Below are 22,751 nucleotides of genomic sequence, written 5' to 3'. Positions count from 1 at the left end.
GGTTTTATTTATTACATTTAAGAATTATGAGCACTGTTTCTCCTTTTAATAAATTTGACCTTGAATGACATCATAAAGATAACAGCTAACACATATCAAATTCTTACTTTTTACATAAAATATCTTTGGTGATTAAGAAAAATAAATGTTTGTACACTATCGGTGGGATTGTAAAATGGTGTGACTGCTGTGGAAAACATAATCGTTACTCAAAAAATTAAAAACAGAAATATCATCTGAGTATATAACCAAAAGAACTGAAAGCAAGGTCTTGAAGAGATATTTGCACAATAAAGCTCATAGCAGCACTATTCACAATGGCCAAAAGATGGAAGCAATCCAAAAGTCCATTGACAGATGAAAGAATAAACATAATATGGTATATACGTATGATAGAATACAATGCAGCCTTAAAAAGGAAGGAAATCCTGTTACTTGTTACAACATGGATGAACTTTGAGGACATTATGCTAAGTGAAATAAGCCAGTCATAAAGCCACAAATACTGTATAATTTCACTTCCATGAGGTATCTAACATAGTCAAATCCAGGGCTGGAGGAAGTTTGGGAAAAGGGGAGCTATGGTTTAGTGGGTATAAAGTTTCAGTTTTGCAGGATGAAAAATTTCTGGAAATCTGTTTCATATTTAACACTACTGAACTGTACAGTTAAAATGATTAATACAGTAAATTGTGCTTTTTACCACAATAAATAAATGTAATAAATAAATGCAACATAAAAAGCAACCTTTATACACGGATTAATTTAAATGAAGTAGCCCACATATTTTGGTTCTGTCTAGGGGAAATGTCTATGATGTGCTTGTTACTTTAACATTCACCTCACTTAATGCTCATGACAAACCTATGAGGTGGACAGTCTGAACAACCCACCCAATGCCAGACAATGATCAAGTGGCAGAGGCTTAAAATGCAAGGTTGATTCCAAAGCCCATGAGTTTTTATATATTGTTTACTTTCCATGAACCACTTTAAGTAAAAATCTTTTTTTCTCCTCAAGCCCCCTTTTGCCCACTAGGTCTTAAACCTATTTACTCATCAGAGGGACTGACTATGGAAGTGCAGTGATTTGGAACTTGGCTCTGGAATCACACACACCTGGGTTTGAATCCCAGCTCTATCACATACATACAGGTTGACCCAGGGTCTACCTGTCAACCTCTGATTCTCAACTTATTCTGTAAGAAAGTAACAAAAGTAGTTGTGTCATATTTATTGTGCAAATTAAACACACTGCTCAGGCCAGTGCCTTGCACATATTTATGCTCAATTCTAACTTTTTACAAGAACCCCTTCTATTGAGTAGGTTGATATAATTGCCACGAGTATGAAATATTAGCCCAGGAACTCTGAAAGCAGTTGAATGAAGGGATCCTGGCCGGGGGAGAGTACATGCACATGGGAGTTGGGGCCAAGGCAGCACCCACTGCCATCCTGACCAATTCTATGACCTCTGAGATCCAGCTGGGCCCCTCTGATTTCTGTGCTGGAACCTCCAGAAGAAGCCTAGCAGCAGCAAAATAAGCACTCACAGTGGTCACTACTTTGTGTTGATGACCACCCACGTCCATCTTGAAAGGGTTGTCAAGACAGGGGCAGTTGGGGAGAGGAGGGGGCGTGATTGCTGCCATCTACTGGGGCAGACCAAACAGGTGCGCTGCTTTAAACACTGAATGTTAGTTGAATTGTTGTTTTTTTCCCCAACTCAGTCAGTTAGGGATAGGAAACAAACTACCTCCACCTCTGAAATAAGCACTGTGGAAAGACGCATAAAGATGTCTCAAGCCCAGATGAAAGGATCCACAGCGGAACACTGTTATCCGCTGGAGGCCAGTTTGGGCGCACTTCTAGTACCCAGACTAGAACAAGATCTTGCTGCGGGTGAAGAGCAGAAGAACTAGCTGAGTGTCTTTTGTGTTATAATGAAAGCCTTTCAGTTAAAGGATAAAGCACTATGCGGGCATCTGCAACAATGCTCCCTGGGCAGAAGGTTAAGCTGGATGAATCCCAAATTGTCCTAACTCTGAGCCCTGGGAGACCCAGGAAGATAGGACATTTTGCCTGACACACAGACCCTATGTTTTAGAAACTCCTGGCAGGAATGTTTTTTGGCCCCAAGGAAAGGAAACTGGACCAAAAGCAACGTGGGATCCTAGCGACAGTTTTACTTAAGGCAGTGAAGAACCTTTCCCTATGATTAGAGGGAATCATTCTCATTTTTATTATTAAAGGCAGACCAGTACATAAGATAAGCCACATACTAGAAGATTCAGGAAGTCCTATGTCTATTACAGAAATATTTTAAAAAATTGCCTGTGAAGTCCCCTCCTACTCCCCCACCCTTCGCTGGGGTGGAGCCGAGGATGGAGATTGAAGTTAGAATCCCTGTGAGGATTTAACAGGAAATCTCAGTATCTTGGTAGAGCAGTGTTAAGAGTTCATATTAAAGGGAAAAAAGTCTCTTATATACACACGTTTTGTATTAATTCAACCTCAAATTTCATATATTTAAAATTTCCTAAAAGTAGATTTTTAGAAATGATTGTTAAAGAAAAACTACTAACCAGTTCAATGGTCATACCTGAGAACATGGCGAGAGTTAGCTCAGGATATGCCCGTGCTAATTCCTCAGACAACTGATAATATGAAACGGAATACAGATGTGGCAGAGGAGACAGCTGGCTGAGTACTCCATCTGTTCTCTGAACCTCCAATTTGTGAGCATAGCGAAACATCTTCGGTTCCAGGATCTGCAGGAATGCAATCCATCAATTTAAGATTTTTATGGGTTCCCTAAATTTCAGCTCTAATTAAAACAGTAAAATCTTCTCCTAAGAAATATTCCAGTTTAAAAGTTATATAGCTATATATGTTGCAAAGTTTTTCAGATGCTAATTTCTAATTCCAAGAAATGTTTATAAAAGATCTATAACTCTTTACAAGGCTTTACACTCCCTGTGTTGAATGCCAGTGATGTGGGTTAGTAGCCTAGTCTGAAAATAACTCCAGCAATTTAACATACAATTACTTGAAGAAGATTTACCACTTTTCCAGTTCAAAACTCTGACTATATAAAAACACGTATACATGAAAAAAGTTCTTCAAACCTATCTTGGTTAATCACAGATTAAATATGGAATATAAGCTAAAGGTTCTTTTGACATTACTACACACAGAGCTACACTACTCAACTTTCTTCTTAATTAAGACATTAGGTTATAATTCCTAAGATGGTCCCTACCAGCCCCAGTACTGCTTCAAACTCCGGAAGAATCAGCATCTCCTTGAATCCCAGTCTTAACCCTTGGTTAAGAGGGTGAAGAACTACATCCTACTATCAGTGGATGATCTTATATCCATGCTTGGTAAGTTAACTCTCAAACACTTGACTCACACTATTCTTACCTGCTGAACAGAAGTAGTTAAATGCACACATAGGCCCTCACCACACAATTTTTGTAAGTACTCACATACCCACACACAGAGGCAACACACAGGTGAGTGCAGGGGGTATTACACATAAGCCCCTACAATACACTTCTCAATAGTTTACATTATTTATAGACTTAAATCACCCATATGATCTTAGTTTTCTATTTCTAATGATAATTAGGAATAGACACCATACTCCACTATTAAAGGCAAAGCTGAACAGGGAACTATATTCAATTTCTTGTAATAACATATAATGGAAAAGAAAACATATGTATGTATGTATAGGTATAAATGACTCACTTTGCTGTACACCTGAAACTAACATTGTAAATTAACTACACTTCCATAAAAAATGAAAAAAAAATAGCAAATAAAGCTGAATATCAGTGTACTTTCAAGGCAAGAATAGGTTGCTGTGCTTCATTAAATCCTGAGTAAAAAATATTTTAATTACCATTTGTTTACACACCTGTAAAAGTTGCATAGCAACTTCATAGATACTTCGAGAAGAATCAGCGGCTTTAAACAGTATCAGATTGAGGAGCATCACTGTGTCACACTGATAATCCCTAGGGGACAAATTTTACAAGTGAGGTAAACAATGCTTAGAGCTTTTCACACCAGTTCATAAATAGGATATAAAGGGCAAGGCTGCAGGCATGTAGCTGACTGTTTTTTTTCCCTAAGGCAATAGGTACAACAGATGCACGGTGATCATTATCCTTATTTGGTTAAATTCTGTTAGAGCTTAAGGAAAGAAAATATTGGAGTCTTACTATTTCTGAGTTCAAAAGGGAAATGTTTTCTTTAAAAAAAAAAAAAAAAGAAAGCTAGAGTACCTGTTCTGGAATACATTAGCTATGGCTTTAAAGCAGCCAGCTGCCACTCTCTTGGAACCAGTGTAACATCGATCCACTGCCCAGTACATCAGGTTGCTCTGATCCGGGTTCAGCTCCAGCAGTAATGTCACTGCTTCACAGCCCAACTGATGAACCTGAGTCGAGGTCACAAGATTGCCCAGGACAGAGAAAGTGATACATTATTTAACTGTCCATATCTCCATATTTTTATTAAAATTATACAGTGCTTATATTCATTGCATTTAATCACAAAACTCAAGTCTTTTTTTTTTGTTCAACTCTTTCTCATTTTATTCAGCCAGCAGAAAAAATGACATGGAAAAATTATACTTGGTCTCCTGCTTTTTATGTAAGACTCTGAGTGGCACAATTCTTTCCTCCAGCGGAGCCCCGGAGGTGGCTGATGAATATGAACAGTGATTAAGTGCTTTCAGAAAAGTGAGTTATTAACCTCTCCAGTTATTTTTATCAAGCCTTATTCTTGTTTTTGATAACCCAATAGAAAAATTATTTTGAGGGGGAAAAATGTGGGGGGAAAATTTAAGCCTTATTTTAAATTATATAGTGTATGTGTACAGTATGAGGGTAAGGTGGGCAAGAAGTAGGGAGCGCAAGAAAGAACGATTAATTGGAGAGTGGCCACAAAAATTAAATTAAACATAGCAAATAACATATTTCTTCCATGGAGCTCATTGTATTCCACATCAATAATTTTTTATAGACATAGAACCCTATCTGTGGGAGATACACCCACTACTATATTAATCCCATAATATAAAAGAGAAATTAAAATTATTCAAATGAGTACTACATTAAGAATTAGAAATTTATTAGACTATAGTATCCAATTTAATTTGATACATTTTGCATATAATTCTAACCTATCTTATTTTAAGAAGACATTTTCAGTGGGCCATATAATAACGCCAAAAGATGCAGTGACGATTTATTATATAATTTTAAGGGAATTGCCATAATTACCTTTTTGTCCAGAGAGTCCAAAATGTTATCCAACCATTTGTACAAATAGCCATCTGATGAAAGTCCTACATTATCTGCAACAGGGCCACAACATAGTACAGCAGACATAGCCTTCAAACAATAATATTAGAATTACATTTAAAACATTTAAGAGGTTAAATGTTGGTTGCTTAATGAGAAGCAGCAGAATATTTCACTCATGCTTACGTAGCCACAAAAATCTTTAATTTTTTTCTTTATAAAGAAAAGCATAATAGTAATTTTTGAAACTAAGAAATTTACTATGAGTAGTAAGTAAATATTATGATACCAAATCAGATATGGAGTTTGAACAGTACTGAAGAGAAGGGGGAAAAAAAGATCAAGAGAAAGTATTTAAGTAGGAAAGAAACAGGTATTTCTTTGAGGCAATCCTCAATTCTTTAAGAGAATGGCTTCCAATTACGGTAGATTCTGAAACTTTTTTTGCATTGTATTTATGTACTTAAATGAACTTACAGTATAAGTGTTTGAATACAGCAGGCAAATATATATTCTAATACTCTCAGGTAGTCTGAAGAAATCCTATCCTTTTTATAACACCAGGCACCGAGAGACAAAAAAAATTTTACTCTTAACATAAGAAAAAAGAAATAAGATTTCTAAGTAAATACCTTCAGTGCACAGTACTGGTGTCTGTTAATTTGCATATTTCTGTCACTGTATCTGTCCAAGGGCGTAAACATGATGCTAAAAGGACCCGCCCAGTGACTGAACAACATAAACAGACTGTGACGAAGGCTCTGCTGAGGAAAAATACTCCTCCTCTGGTGCACTGTAAATACAAAACAGGTGGAAAAAGTTATTTCCATTTCTTTTTTAACATGCATGTCAACTCATTTTTGTTGAATGTGATATTGTAAAATAGGAAGCAGAAGTTTTCATTTTGACCTATGCCATAAACAGAAATTATTTACATATATGTAAATCACAGAAACAAAGTTGCAGTCTATGTCAAGTTGCAATCCACGTCATCATGTTGTACAGTATTACATGAGGTGCAGCATTATGTGAAACACAGCATCTTGACAAGCAGATTTCATGGCAGTCACGTTGCCTGGAGGCTGGCACAGAGCTGGGAGTCAGGACCCTGCTTCTCCCTGGGCTGTTGCTGACTACATGGTAACCTTGGCCAAAACATTATCACAAACACACCCTGGATTTTGGTGTGGTAAGGGAGAGCTTTGGACTATATAAATTGTTTTCAGCTATAAAAGGATTGTAACATGGAATCCTGATATACATCACACACAACAGGGGAGTTGACCTATTTGCAGTGAAGTGTGAGGCCAGGGGTCCAAACCCATTCTGCTGCCTTTTGCTGGTGGTTTAGATGATTTCTAAGGATTCTTTCCACTTTAAAAATCTACTCTGCAAGTTCTCTGCATCAATCCTTGTTGAAGAAACTCAACAGTATCGTAATGAGCCAAAGTAGAAGCTGTAGACAATTATATCTTAACATTAGTAAGCTTCAGATCAGAAAATTTAGAGGAAAAAACGCCCTTTTCCACTACATAGCACCATTTATCCCTAAAGTTCAAAACAGGGTTCCTGCACTTGAAATTAAAGTGCCTAAGAGGTGCTTACAGGACCCTTCTATAAAATACAACCCATGCTCTTATCTTGAAAAGTCAACTATTTGCATATACTTTTTTTCACTGGCATATAACTTTTAAGGTAACAAAATAACTTTAATTCTTTCCCAGAAAGAAAAAGAAATATTTGTATTTACACTGTATAGCAAAGGCTATAACCACATTTTTACACTTGTAAAGAATTTTAGGCTTTTAAAAATGCAAGTGCAGGGGGAGGGTATAGCTCAAGTGGTAGAGCGCATGCTTGGCATGCATGAGGTCCTGGCTTCAATCCCCAGTACCTCCTCCAAAAATAAATGAATAAATAAATAAACCTAATTATCAAAAAAATTTTAAAAATGCAAATTGCAAATGTTAATCTTCTTACTGCCTAAACCAGTTCCTGGCATATAGTATGTGCACAATAACAGGCATATACCTGTTAGAGGAATCAATGAGTCACACTGTATCCTTATTACACTCTACATCTATGCCTACACCTTTCTCCTATTATTTAAAAATATCTTGTTAATTCTACTCTCAATTACAACTTGGAACATTATGTTCATTGTCCATTCTGTCTGGAACAAATTTGTCCAAAACGCTTATCCTACTGATTTCTTCAAATTTTTGTTAGTCTTGGTTATCACTGAAAATCTATTTTGGGTTGCTTTTTAATTTTTGTCAATGACACTAACTCAAAGGTAAAACAAACTCTTGCCATCCATGTTATGCTGACATATTTTTGAGATGTTCACAAGGTGCTTGTCCACTTAGATTACAAAACCTCAGAAGGAGAAAAAAATATGATGGCCCCTTAATATTCATTAACAATTTGAGGAACTGAAAATCATACCTGGAACATTCTGGATGATATTCGCCACTAAGGCACTAAAATGGCATCGTATATCCTTCAGTGTGTCAGAGTCTTTTTCGTTTTCTGCTTCTAGGAGTTGTCTAGTTAAATCTACATATTCCAATAAAGTGTTGTTGAGGAAATGTGTTTCACTATCAAGGCCACCACTTGCACTGAAAGTATTGGAGAAAATAGACAGTAAAGAAAATTATAATTTACGTCCAAATAAATTCCTAATAATATAAATCAGGATACTATATATTAAACTTTGCAGAGTCATGGTAAGCAATTCAAAGCATTTTAGTAATTTGGTTAAGTTTTCCTTGTTATATTTGAAAAGGACCTCTAAAATGTATCATTTTAAAAGTAAAAAATTTTTAAACAGCTGTGAATAGTTTTTTAATAAATGCCCTAAAACATGAAAGTAAGAGGAATCACAATGGTACTGCAGTATATTAAAAATATCAGTCCACAACAATAAAAATATGTTGAATGAATTCATGATGAAATTTTTCCCTTCATTCCTTAAAACGATGTTTTAAAAATCTGAGTATGACTTCTTAGTGGCTGGGAAACCAACTTGGTAGATTGTCACCTGGCCCAGAATAAAACGGTCATTCATGTAACAAAAGACTCACTGAGTATCTACTACGCATCAGGCCCCTAGGATTGACTGGGTGAACAAAAAAAGATCTCTGTGCTTTCTTGCCATTGAGAATTCAACTTTTTTTCCTTAATTAAGAAAATTAAAAGTCCATAATATTGATAATTTTACACTGATTTCTCTTTAAAAAAAAAAAAAAGAAAGAAAAGAAATCCAAAAACAAAACATGCAACTGTGTTCAAAACCATTACTGCTCAAAAGTGAGTACAGCTTTTGTGGTTCAATTTTAAATATGCCAACATCTTGCAGTTCTCCAAAACAACAACATTCAAAGATTCCTCATTCACTAACATTACATTAAAAGCAATCAAAAAAGAAAAAAAAAAAGATTCAGATGTGTATCAGCTTAATTTTTTTTTTTCATTAAGCTCAGCAAGTGTTAAAGTCACTTTGGCTATCTTTCACTGTTTAATTTTTGCGGAGGACAAAAAAAAAAAGCTATGTTTCTTTTTTCTTTATTTTCATTTGCTTTTCATTTACTGTAAAAGAAAAGTAAATCAATGGCTTAAATTCTGTTTGATTAACTTGTGTTTTGCAAGCACTTGTCAAAAGCATTTGATGCTAAATATGAAAGGTGTAAGGCACAGTAAGAAATAAATGATTAGGACAAATGGTAAAGTAACAATACTACACTTCTTTTATTATTAATTTTTTTTTCCCTCAGGATCTCTTTTCTGTTACCTCTTTTGGAAGTCCAATGCGCTATCCGCTGCGCAAAAGACCATTACCTCTTTTGGAAATGGTCAGATTCTTTTTTTTTTTTTCCCCTCTCTTTCTTCAATGGTCAGGCAACACCTCTACCCACCTAAGGAAATAGTTATTTCTCAACACAAATCTGATAGAATTTTCCCTGAGAGGGTGGTCTCAGTGTCAAGATGCCTTTACTTTACCAATAACTTCAGATTTTACAATTTTATTTGTGAAGAGTGGAAACAGGAATTATGGTTTTGGATTTCATATTTTTCCCAGCATGATAGATTAACAGTTTATTGAAATAAATTTATAAACCTTATGAAGTTTAGCCTTTAAACATATGATTTTTACAACTCGAGAAGAAATAGATCTTAAGAACAAGGTAAGACACAGTTAAATCAGTAACCAAAACAACAACAACAACGAAAAAGCTACTATCTACTTGCTTAGATTACTAGATCCCAATAAATATCACAATCATAGGAACATTATACCCCATTTTTGCCTGAAGCAGTCTGTACCAGGGGCAGATCTTCAATACATTTTTCAGCCATGGGTTAATGGACCAGAGCATCTTTGGGAAATGTTTATAGTGGTGCAGAGTTTTTTGTTGTTGTTGCAAAGGTGATTTTTTGTTTTTTATATATTTCATAAGACAAAAAATATTATGTTCCCTAATCATTCCAAGATTTTAAAAAGTCAAAATCCAATACTGACCTGTGACTAATGACGCCAGCATCTGCCAGCAGTTCAAATATTCGTACCAGCTGCACTCGTAAAATATCTCGACGCCTGCGTCGTTTCATGTTCTATTCCAAAGACAGTAGAGATAGTAATTAAAAACCCTTCAGGGAAGTTGACAGAGAACTTGCTGTGTAACTTGGAAAGAATAATGTGAATATCTTAGACTTTGGGGCTCATTATTTCGCTTGCACAATGTAGATTTCGAGCAGTCTGGTGGCTACTGCATCAGAAGGTATGTGTAGAGAATTTGAAAGTAACATGCCAAATAAAATCACATGACATTTTACGCAGTGACAACCCTTATGAGGGGAGAAAATAAAATTCTACAGGTACTTTAGAATTCTACAGTACTTTACTTACTTTACAGGTACTTTTAGGTCAGATTTGCTAATCTGACAACCTTAGAGGAACTGAAGCAGTTAGTAAACTATTCCCTTTGAGTGATAAAGAATCCCTAAGATCCTTCCAGTAATATGTCAGGGAAAATACTGCAGATTTTGCTCATGCCATAGTTTCTCACTTAACAATTAATTCTGACACACAAAAATACAAATGAAAACAAATTTCTTTGATCATTATGGTATGAATAAATATGTCTGTCTTACTAGGGCCCAAGTATTAACACCTAGAATAATAGCTGTAACATTTCAACTCGATTCTGCTTCTAGCAGGAACTCATATACTGGTGACACACAAATCTACCACTTTCTTCTATGTCTCATTATTTCATTTATGATGTAATTTTCACAGTAACAGAGCAATTAAAAATTAATCTCTCACTTCCATGTCCACAATCCAGTTTTTTGCCTTCCAAAAGCAGGCCAATTTGTGGACAACCAATTTATTAAATTTATGGCTTCTTTTAGCTCATGAAGTTTACTGCAATTCATTTTGAATGAAATGGTTTCCTAACAGTCTTTCAGGACTTCTGCAAAGTTTTAGTAAACCTGTTTTCATTTTGTCTCCATAGAATGATTGTGAATCTAATGCTCTCAGAATATACTGTATGTATCTATTCACTTGCTATGATGAGTTTTTCCCCTGAAATTCCTAAGTATAAATACTGCTACTTAATTTTATTTGCAACTCTACTTCGCTCTAATAAATCATTTTGCACTGTAACTAACACGATCATTCTGAAATCTAATCTATTACAAAATGGAGATATTATTACTACCCCACAGGGCTGAATTAGAAAAAAGGAGTGAAGAATTAGAGAGGCTGTTTTAAGGTCTCTAAAAAGAGTAGCTGTTGTCATCTCCCCCTCCCGCTAAAATTCCTCAGCAGGTCTCCAACGTTCATAGCAGTGATTCTCATTCAATGCTTCCATCAGACTCATCTAAGGTGCTTGAAAAATAGATTTCTTGGCTCTGCTCCAGGGATTCTCACTCAATAGGCCCAGGAATCTGTGATTTTTATTTAACAAGCTCTCCAGGTAATTTCTCAGATTCCACTGCCATACGGGGACCACTGGTCTGCTGGGTAATGCTGGAACCAGCTGCCTTTCATGATACAGTTCCTTTCCTGCTTTCCAGCCTAACATTCAATCAGTTTCCTCATAACATAATCACAAAGAAAAGTTTGCAATGTCCAAATTTTTAAATAAAGTTTGCAAATGCTGTTCCTCTGCCTGGAATGTCTTTCCCTTGTTTGTCCCCTGGGGAATGTGCTTCAAAAATTCACCCCACATGTCAGTGCTTCACCTATAAAGCCTCCTCTTACCCCACAGGCCGACTCAGAAACTTTCTTCTCCGTAGCTGACACAGTCCTTTACCTAGGACTTTATTTGAGTGCGTGATCCATTGTTATAATTCTGGACCTGTCTTTTCTGAAAGTTGCTCAGAACCTGATATGTAGATTTGGAGATCTAGATCTGAGGTTGGCAAAATACAGCCCTTAGGCCAGATCTGCCCATGGCTCCCTGAAACTGTAAATAAGAGTTTTGTTGGAATGTAGCCACACCCCCTTGTTTAGCTGTCTATGCAGCAAAACTGAGTAGTTGCAACAGAGACAGGATGGTCTGCAATGCTGGAAATACTATCTGATTACTGACAGAGAAGGTTAGCTGACCCCATCTGGGCTCTGACCTTCCTCACTGCAGATATAGCAATTTAACATCTGTATTACAGAATGAGTTTCTGTGAGACCTCTTGTGGGGGGAAAAAGAGGTCTACATATTTTAAAAATGCTGAAAACTGCACTAGACTTATTTACTATTTACCTCTGGATGTCTAACTTTTTGTTATACTATATAGAATATAGAAGCCAATTTTAAGTGTTTGCCAAATAAATATTTAATGATAGAAAACTACACAGCTTACCTCTGGCCTTCTTTCAAGGGCTTCTTTAATTATGGGATGTAATTCCTCTATTAGTTCCCTAGAAGAAACATTATATACACTCTTTTAATGAATAGCTAAACAGATATAATCCGACATGGGGAAATATATAAATATTAACATGATGTAAACTGACAAGTGTTAACCTTAATCCTACTTTTCAAACACAATTTGTATCACTTTGTTTTGGTTGTGAAATGACACATGCACTCTGTAGAACATTTGAAAGACAGAAAAAATGGTGTAGGCCACTTATTTTAATTTGTAGAGATAAATACTATCAAGATTTCTGATCAATCATTTTGCAGCCTACATATATTTTACATAGTTGAAACCCTAACATATATAAGATAGCATCCTTTTTTTTTTTTAACACTAGCATAATCACTTTCACATGTCATTAATTAATTCATAATACTCTAGTATTGGGCTGGACATGAAAATTTTCCTAACAATTTTTAGTTATTATTGATTCATTAAATTTTAATTTTTTTATCATAAATGCTACCCAGTGAATATCCTCGTACATTAATCTTTGACCTCATTTCTGACTATCCCTTTTTATAAATGAAATTAATGGTCAAAGGATATGAACTTCATGAAAATAATCTCTTTTTTTTGCTTTTATTCTGATTTTAAATTCAAATGTACTCATTGTAGAAGATGGGAAAATATAAGAAAAAAGAAGAAAATAAAGTCTATCCACAACATCATTTATAGAAACTACTGCAGACATTTAAAGTATCTACCTCAGAATTGTTTCCATTTATGGGGATTTGTTTTTTAAGAAATTGAGATCACTTTTATATCCCATTTTTTTCTCTTAGCACACTACGGTATTTATTTGTCATAAAATAATCTTCCAAAACTTCCTTTATAATGAATGCTATTCCATACCTACACATGTACTACAATTTAATAAGCTGTTCTCTGTTGTACACAGTATCTTAGAGACAAAACATCGAACATCATCTCATATCAATAGAGGACAGCCTCAAAAGAATAAATTCAGGGTCCAGCAAACAGTAACAAAGCAGATTCTCAGGCAAAAGTGAAGAATTTGCTTTATGACTATCAAAAACATCAAGAATGATATAAAGTATGTACATAAATAATTCTTTTAAGAATAGGCATTCTCTTGAACAAGGAGGAGAAGAAAACTATAGTTTTAAGCAATAGATCAAGATAATAAATTAATAAAATCACTATATAAATAAGTCAGGTAAGAAAATATTAAAGCTTTACATGGCATTTCATATTTTCTAGAACATATTTATATATAATATATATTTGATTTTCATAATCATTATTTGAAGAAAATAAGGTAAATCTTATTTACTCAATCAAAATGAGAACATAAAGGCTCAAATAAATTAAATGACTTGTTAAATGTTACATGACTAGTTAACCAGTAAATGTCAGGATTGACATGCAACTATCCTGATAATAAATACTCAATTACCCCTCCCTCAAAAAACAAACAAACAAACAAAAACAAATACTCTACCTCAGTTTCTCTCCAAGTAAACACATTTAATTTTAGTGCCTAGAGAAAACATATAAAGGTAATTACCTAAAAGCTCCTGGGTTGGTCCTGCCAAGACCTAGAACAAGGGATTCTGTGATTTCCATGCTCTCAGAGCGCATCATTGGAACTATGTGCTTAAACAAGGATGAAGGGGATGGGATGCCAATAATCTGGAAAAAAAATATTGTATTTATAGCAGCCACTAATGATAATACCTCCAACTAAATAATCTGACATTTCAACAATATTTGGTCAAGAATAATGGATAGATGACATTTTAGAATGAAGGGAGCTTCAAAATTCACCCAATGGCTCACTGCAAGTTTGTTAACAGAAATGGGATCTATGGGTCTCTTTATTTCTTACTGATACTCATCATAATATACTAGGCAGACTCTCTCCAACAGCCCATTTCTTTTGATCCATAAAAATGAGTAAAAAAAATTGCTTCTAAAAGAGTCATCAGTGTTAAAGTTAGACACGTAGGTGTTAAGCTTTGTCAGTTTCCTTCAACCACCTGATGATACTGGGTGTCGTGCCATGAAGAATATATGACTGATCTTATCAAGTTATTTGTACCACTACATAATTTAGGGAAATTCTAGAAGAAAAACTTTATATATTTTTGATTATAACTAAGAATCCCTAAAAATAGCAATGGGATTTCTTGAACTATTTTTAGTACTGGTCTGAGTAACTAATACACTTTTCAGTCAAACTACTTTATTGTCCTGAAGAAGAAATTTTAAACAGTACTTTCATGCTGCTCTTCAGATTCAGTGGCAGGTCTGGAAAACTTACTTTAGAATCGATGCTGTAGCCACTGTCGGGGGTGGACGCCAGCGTCTCGGGAGGAGAGCACCTCACAGAACCTGCAGATGTTGAGGATGCCGTGGATGTGGCTGCACTGCAGCAGAGAAGCAGGTAGTTCCTCCACAGGCCCACGTACGAGTCACTGCTTGTGGTGGTACTTACTTTCTTAGCATTGATGGGGCTACTAAACAAAGAAGAAGAAAAACAGGCAAACAATACAACATGTTTTGAAAAGTTTTTTTTTTAACTAATGCTAAATTTCTATCAATTTAGAAGAGATGGCTAGCATAAAGTATTTATTACTACTGCTAAATCTTTGTGGAATAAGATATAACAAATAAAATATTACACTGAAAATTATAATATATTACAGGGTCATTTTAACATTATTACTTCTGGGACCACAGTTAATATTTTATCAGGCCATATTTTATTACATATTATAAACACTCAGTGTAGGGAAAAAAAGTGAAGACAAAATGAAAATCACCTTTCATCCTACACCAAAATAAGCACTGTATATTCTTCTACACATCTTCAATTCAAATACATGTATATAAAGGCATGAATATAGATCTTTTAACTTATAAAAATAAAATACGGTTTATTTTGTACCTGCTTTTTATACTTAATATATATTTTAAACATCTTCCATGTAAATTATATACTCCATGACATCATTTTGATGACTGTATGCTATATGATAAAGATTATCATGATTTACACAGTCTAACTTTCACTGTTGGATATTTTAGTTAATTAAAAATTTCCCCTATTACACACAACACTATACATTTCAATATGTGCTTAATTATAATAAAAGTTTGATTATTTTCTTGGGTAAATTTCTGAAAATGGAATTGCAGAGTTAAAAAAAATCTACAATTTTAAGGCTTCTGTCAAATTTCTGTCTTGAAAGATTAGACCAATAAAGTATTTTGGAACAATTCCACAAATCTTTCCAAACACCAAAATTCCACTGGGATCAAGGAATGAGAGCAAAACAAAATTAGGAAGAAGACTAAATTACAGTCTTTGCCTTCAATAGATTTATAACATATTAGGATTAATAATATATATCACTTCATTAATCCATCAACAGTTTCTTAGTATATTCAAAACTACTGTGACAGCAGTAAAAAACAAACACAAAAAAACCTGTAAAAGAAAAAATCACTGCCATCCTATGTGCTGGGGGAGATATACAGTATAGAAATAAAACAATGTTAGATGGTACTAAGTTTGATGAAGAAAAATAGAGCACAGAAGGGATACAAGGCATGATAGTAGGAGAGGGGCCTATAATTTTAAATATGGTAATTAAGGGAGACTAAATAAGTTCATAAACGTTGTGCAAGGTGGCAAGTGTCAATCATCACTTAAATAAATAGCATCCGATATACAAAACCTGAGATTCCACGTAGCTTTATAATTAACATATATATAAACAGCAAAAACAAAAACAAATTATATATATATATTCAAATCCAAAAGAAGGAATTCTGGGTTGGAGATATAAAAGAAGGCTTTAAAAATAAGGTGGAATTTGTGATGTGTCAGATATGGGCATGCAGAGGACAGAGAAAACAAAAGGTATTCTAGGTCCATGTGAACAAAAGCTCATGGAAGGGACACTGCAGACCACATTTAGTGAACTTTGAGACATGCATTTTGGTCCCAATACAGAGTACACAGATAGCATTGATAGAAAGTAAGGGAAAAAGTACAGACTGGAGGAGCCAGGCTTGTGGAGCCTCTAACGAGAGCCCAAGGTGTTATGTTTATCCAGGTGTTGGGTTTATACGGGCAAGTTAGATGTTAAGAGGGCTCATTCCATGTAATCTGATCAGTGGCATGTTGGATAAGGTGAAATCAGCAACTCAAACTCAGGTTCACAAACTCTCTTCTAAAATTAAGAGCCAGACAAAACTGCAGTTTATAAAGCAACTCTCCATCACATCATCAGTGACTCTACTGCTTTACCTTTATCCTCAGAACCACAGTTCAATGCCATTATCACTCATCCCTATCAGCAGATGGCCTTCCTTTCAACATTGTCAGGCAAAGTAAGGTCAGTGAGCTTGGTTTCCCTTTACTTCTCACCCTTTATCTACAAACTAATCTATGTCCACATCAGTGTTTATTATCAGACCCTTTCCTCATTAATTCTTTCATTCAATACAGATTCATTAAACACAAACCACGTACTGAGCAGTGCGTTATGAAGTAAATTAACAATTACAATTTGGTGAGACCAAATTATACGAAAAGAATGAAAGGATTTTAAGTCTATATCCTTTACAACTTTCGTCCCCCTCCTTAACACACCAGTACCGTATGGCTTGTTATTTCTGGGATTTCCAATTTGCAGGACTTTTCAAATGCATATATTATGAAGGCTGACAGTCTATACATTTTAAGATGTACGCTAGGAAAATAACTTACTTTATATCAACTTGTGGGGATAGCAACTGAAGTCTTGTGTATGCAAACATCCAAGCATAGCTCACAGCAGTAGGGCAGTGTTTTGGAAGGTTTTCTTGCTTTAGAAAACTGGAGAGACTTATAATCCATGGGTCTTGGCCTTGTGTCACATGTGCAAATATCCATATGTGTGACGGACTGATCACATCAAACTGGTGGCTAATGGGAGAAGAGTTCCATTCTGCTAATGTCTGTAAGTCTATCGAGCTAGGGCAATACAGCAAAGTAGTCTATGCAGAGGAAAAAAAAGAAAAACTGATTATTGCACATTTCAACAACTTTCAAAGTTTTGCCACATGAATTGCTTTAAACTATGAGTGGCCTACTGGTAGTTTCCAGGGGGTGACATGAGGTCCAGGGTGCATTTAAGGGAGGAGAGAATTCTGGAAATTGCATATCAGGTTTTCTGGGCACATGTGTACACGCAATTTTTGGCAGAGAGAGTCTATGGTTTTTATCAGTCTCAAAAAGATCTATAAGCCAAAAAGGTTAAGAACAACTCCTTATGTAATTCATACACAACTGTGCAACTTTCACGGGTGCACTAAAGCTACTAGAGAATTCAAAAGCGAACCGTTAACTTTCGTGCTGACATGCCCTCTACATGGGCAAGTGGAACAGACTGGAGAATGGGCTCCTCTCCAGAGGTACCTATTCTCAGATATTTGCTCAATCATATTCTAGGCTCCTATACTGAAGAGACAAAGACTCACCTTCAGAGCAAATTATTTATGCTTCAAACAACAACGACAACAAAACAACAACAAAAAATGGAGTCAAACTGAACAGAGGCCCAGTTCACTTGCTTATTCCACAGATATTTATAAAACACCCATGATGAGTCAGGCACTGCTTTAGACACCAGAAGAGAGTCGTCCATTTCTCTCTTATTGGCTAATTCATGGTCAATAATCAAACAGAATTTTTTAAATTGCACAGATTTATAACCACCTCTTAAGTTTATAAGATTTTATTACTATCTCTCTTGGGTACACATAACTTGTGAGTTGTAAAAGCCAAGTGTCACATGGAAAGCACAGAAATCTCTTCTCCAGCTATTCCAAAATAGGAAGACAGCAATTTCAAGTAGTAAAATTTGATAGTTGCTCTTCGTCAGTTGTGAAATCTTCGTATATGACCTTTCTTCCCCCAAACCAAACTAAGAAAGTTTGCGTAAACTTTCCTAGTAATATATGTGCTGACAAAGTGTTCTTCTTCATTTTAATGACTCAGGCATAAACAAAGCAAATACATACACTTATTGAAGATGCAAGTGCAATTTTTTGCTTTGAATTTCAAGAAAAGCATTTTTTCCATTTTTTCCTTTTAACCAGCGTATATAGGTAGGTCAAAAATATTATATGCCATAATAAATAGCAAACAGTGGTCAATGGCAATATCAGATTTAAGAGAAACTTCTTCAATTGGAAAGATCAGAATTTTAAAGATAATATATTTTTATTTCTGTGGGGAAGAGTACTAACCATAGCATAGAATGGTTATGTATACCACTTTTTAAAATGTATTTTTTTATTTTTAAAGCACTTTACCATTTTCAAAAATACTTTCTACTACACGATATTTGTAAAAGAAATTCATGTATGTCTTAAGTTTTAAAACGAGTATGAATAGAATGAAATCATTACAGTTACCTGATCGGCCCCTGTGAGGTGGATGAAGCTCTCAAGAATGGATGGGCTCAGCCTGTCCATCACATCTATGGCTAATTCATCATCACCCTAAAATAAAGACATGACAACAGATAAACAACAAGATCCTACTGTATAGCACAGAGAACTATATTCGGTAACTTGTAATAATGTATAGTGAAAAAAAATTTGAAAAAGAATATGTGAATATATATATGTGTATGACTGAATCACTATGATGTACACCAGAAACTAAACACAACATTGTAAATCAACTATACTTCAATTAAAAAAAAAAAGACATAACACATCAAAAAAAATTAGGAATGTTTAAGAAAACCAGCCAAATCTAAGTAAGCATTAAAAACTCACTTTAGCACTATTTATTACAAATGAAATCGAGGGTAAGCTTTAGACCCTGTCAAAAAGATCTTGTGATAAAGTGAGTTACACCTGCATGGTGAAGACAGAGATAGAATAAGGATGGTCAGAAGGATGTTTTTTAAATACTTTCATTAGACAGCTGAATGAAATACCTAAATCTTACCTTAGGTATTTCCAAAAGTGCAAATAAAGCCCGTATTTCTCTAAGTACACTGACGGCCAATCTCCTTGTGGCAGGTCGGCTGCTGCAGAGCGTGACAAGTGCAAACCCTTCGACCACATGGAATACACTGGAATACGGGCTCCTTTCCAGAGGAGGGGGATGAGAAGCTCCATTAACCACACCATGCTTGAAAAGTAAACAGACGTTTAAAAAATATGTGTGTGTACAGACATTCCAGTAAAACAATTAATCAAGTGTAAGCAAATCATAAACATTATGGCTACACGTCTGCCTCAGCTCAAGCAATTTAAGTAATGTTTAATTTATAAAAATGTAGTTACATAGTGAAAAATGCACTTAATTGGCAGTCTAAACATGAAATCTGTACCTAAGTTCTATCATTCTCTGGCTACTTTGTAAAAGCCTTAGAGCTGACATTTAATCACTACTGGTCTAACATTTCTATGTGGAAAATGAGGGGACTGGATTGTATCCTTTGTACACAAAGTGTGGTCCAGCAGCACGGCATCACCCAGCAGCTTGTTAAAAAGAGAGATTCTCAGGTCTTCTGGGGATTTGTAGGCTCATTAAAGGTTGAGAAGCTGGGTTGGCTTAGATAATGCAGCTCTAATATTCCAAGGCTCTATGACTTACATATTATCATACATTAATCACTTGAGCACCTTTTATTGTTAAGAAGCACACATACTGTTCATGTGAAACAGGGACCGGTCCCTTTAATAAAACAATCAAATAACTCTATGGAAATCTACCAAAAAAATTTTTTTTTTATTTTATCAGCTTTAAATATATTGGAAACAACTTAAATGTTAGCTAGAATTGCCTGTATTTTCTGTGGTCATTCAAAACTACTACCAAAAGAAGAAGGTTGAAAAGGTTAGACACACAAATGTTATATCTTTAGCATACAGACTATAGGAAAGTTCAGTCTGAGGGATTATGAACACTTTGAAAAGGAGTAAAACTAATAAAACTTTAAGCTCTTGAGAAAGTCAATACATCTTGACATCATTATTGGTCACTTACCACTGACCACAAACAGAGGGACACTAGAAGAGCATTTGGTACCTGCGAGTCCTGGTTTTTGTTGTGCATTTGAGTTGCTTGTTTCCACTGATTTATTAACTGTACCAACATCTTTACAGCATTATCAAGAAGGGTGGGATGGACATCAGTCACTTCGCGAACAATAAAATAAACAAATCCTGAAAGAACATCCTCCCGCCAATCTGGAAAATCAAGCATTAGTGCCTGCAGAGTGTTGAAAGCCAGAGCACGCAGTTCTTCATCCATATGAACTGTGAGCCTACCAAGAACAAAATTCCATTAGCAAACCTCAAAACCTGCCAAACGGTTTTATCATCTAAAACTTAAAACTCAGAACTTAAAAAATACTTCCTCTCAATTGGTTTGTAGGAAATATGAAGACAGGAACCAAGGTTCACTTTTTGTGCTATATTCATCCTTATGCTGGTCTATGTTCGCTTGTTTAAATTCACATATCAATCTATTAACATCAGTTGGTATTTTTACTACAATTCAGAATAAGTTTGATCGTAATTCAAATGCTGTACTTAAGAAAACATAGATTGACATCAGAATTACATTTAAAAAAATTCTTTAATTTTTAAAATGCCATGTGTTATTCTACAATCAATCAAAACCTATGTCCAATCACGTAACACCTTAGCACTATCTCATGTTTATTTAGTCCTTTGCTATCATGGGAAAGGACATGATTTAGCTCTATCATTCCTTTCATGCTGCTGAGGTTACAGTTACACATAAGACGACTGTGAAGAAAGAAACACAACGAATCAAGATGGAATCAGTTTAACAGAAATAATTCTTGAAAGCGAGAATTAGATTAAATTTAGGAATAACTTCATAAATGAGGTGTGTCTAGAAAAAAACGTGTCAAACTAACACATAAGGCCTTAAAAGAGAGTTTAAGTCCAAATAAATCATAGGAGAGGCTGTATATAATTACCGTTTAAAGATATCAAAACTATATGAGGACATGAATGTAGTATTAGTTAAAGAATTTTGACAGAACTTAAAGCAATGAATGATAAATAAGGAAATCATGAAAGATGGCTGCAGTAGTGAAGGTACAAAGTTCTATTAATAAGAGTTTTTGTTTGGGGCTGAACAGGATTATTTCTGTGATTGACCATCAAGACGTGTGTGTCAGAGATAGAAACAGCCTGAATGAATAAAGATAAGTAGGTAATATTAAAAATATGCCATAAATACACGCTTGGGCAGCTGGTAAGATGGAATTGTCCTCAGTGACAGAGGAGGAAAGCTGTGTGATTTGGGTGAAAGGAGGTATCACAGTCTTTACCCTGCTGAACTCAGTTCTGGTCGTCACTAAGCCAACCTTCAACTGACAGTGAGACTGAGAAGAAAATGTATTACAGCTCGACAGACTTGGGAGTAAGCCATGAAGCAGCAGCAGCTGCAACAGCAGCTGCAACAGCACATCAGAAACACCCACGGGGTCAGATCAGGGGTCTCTAGCCCAGTATTCTGTCCCTGATGGTGGCACCAAAGGAGATACTGTGCAGAAGAAGCTTGACTGACTCCATGCTGCTGACGTTAAAGGTTATTTCAACATCCCTTAAACCCATGGATTTACATCTATCTGTGTGACTTGGGGGATACGTGCACGAAGAGAATGATGTGGCCTGGCTAATTTAAGGCAGGGGAACTAATTAACCTTCCTCAGAGACAGCAGACAGGTCTGCAGATTTACAGTGTATCTTTGCTTTGTTTGCTTGCTTTATTTCTAAGTAAATAAGATGTAGACATTACAATTCCAAATGCTAGGAGTAGGGGACAAAATAAGCAGACTTTAGAATCTTTCTTTCTGCTGAAATAAATTAATTAGTAAGTGAACATTACAGGGGAAAGAAGCAAAGTAAATAGCAAAGCAAATTGTCAACACTGTTCAGATGTTTGCTCCTTTACTAGGCTCCCCTATCCCTGCCCCTCGTAGATGCAATTTCATTTGGATAGTGGGTATGGGCCGCCATCCACAGAGATGTAGGTGAATTAAACTGAGGTGGGAGGACATAGAGCAGAATTGAATGAGAGAGTTTTTATGGCTTTCCCAAGGAACAGCTTTATAAAAAATTAAGTTTCTTTTTCCTGCCTAGTGCTGACAGAACTTTGTAACTGTGCAATCTAATTCACAGCAAGAGACAGACTGGGAAGGGATGACTTTATCTCATGGTGCAAAGTTTCAAAATAACCCTCTTCTTCTCACAATCCTAAAAGAGACCAATACCATTCAGTCTTTCACTGCAACCTGCAACAGTTGAGGCTTGGTAGTGTGAGGGTGTGTGAGACGCTAGCGGTTTTCAAGGAGGTAGAAAGGGTTGCTAGAATGATCTAATGACTGTTTACTCATCATGAACGTAGGACTGAGTGATGAGTGACCAGCAACCAGTAAACATCTTTCAATATGGTCAAGTATTACTGCTCTGTGATGGTCTCTGT

General features: G+C 35.5%; 1 protein-coding gene across 10 annotated transcripts in view; it reads right to left on the bottom strand.

Moving 5' to 3' along the window:
• The window catches only part of FRYL (FRY like transcription coactivator), a 226,669-nt gene that overhangs the window by 60,368 nt on the left and 143,550 nt on the right, over positions 1-22,751 (bottom strand). For all 10 annotated transcript variants that reach the window (XM_074348242.1, XM_074348245.1, XM_074348234.1 and 7 more), the window contains 14 exons: positions 20,316-20,553; positions 19,227-19,412; positions 18,683-18,769; positions 16,992-17,260; positions 14,535-14,730; positions 13,779-13,903; positions 12,188-12,245; positions 9,840-9,931; positions 7,766-7,938; positions 5,950-6,110; positions 5,297-5,407; positions 4,295-4,449; positions 3,925-4,024; positions 2,602-2,770 (listed from right to left, as the gene is read on the bottom strand). In XM_074348242.1, coding sequence (XP_074204343.1) covers positions 2,602-2,770; positions 3,925-4,024; positions 4,295-4,449; positions 5,297-5,407; positions 5,950-6,110; positions 7,766-7,938; positions 9,840-9,931; positions 12,188-12,245; positions 13,779-13,903; positions 14,535-14,730; positions 16,992-17,260; positions 18,683-18,769; positions 19,227-19,412; positions 20,316-20,553 — 2,120 coding nt within the window. The remainder of the gene's footprint in view (positions 1-2,601; positions 2,771-3,924; positions 4,025-4,294; positions 4,450-5,296; positions 5,408-5,949; positions 6,111-7,765; positions 7,939-9,839; positions 9,932-12,187; positions 12,246-13,778; positions 13,904-14,534; positions 14,731-16,991; positions 17,261-18,682; positions 18,770-19,226; positions 19,413-20,315; positions 20,554-22,751) is intronic.

Source organism: Camelus bactrianus, chromosome 2 (genome assembly GCF_048773025.1).
Source record: "Camelus bactrianus isolate YW-2024 breed Bactrian camel chromosome 2, ASM4877302v1, whole genome shotgun sequence".
NCBI lineage: Eukaryota > Metazoa > Chordata > Mammalia > Artiodactyla > Camelidae > Camelus > Camelus bactrianus.
Note: the sequence above shows the minus strand (reverse complement) of the source record. Positions and strands in the feature narration are given on the sequence as shown.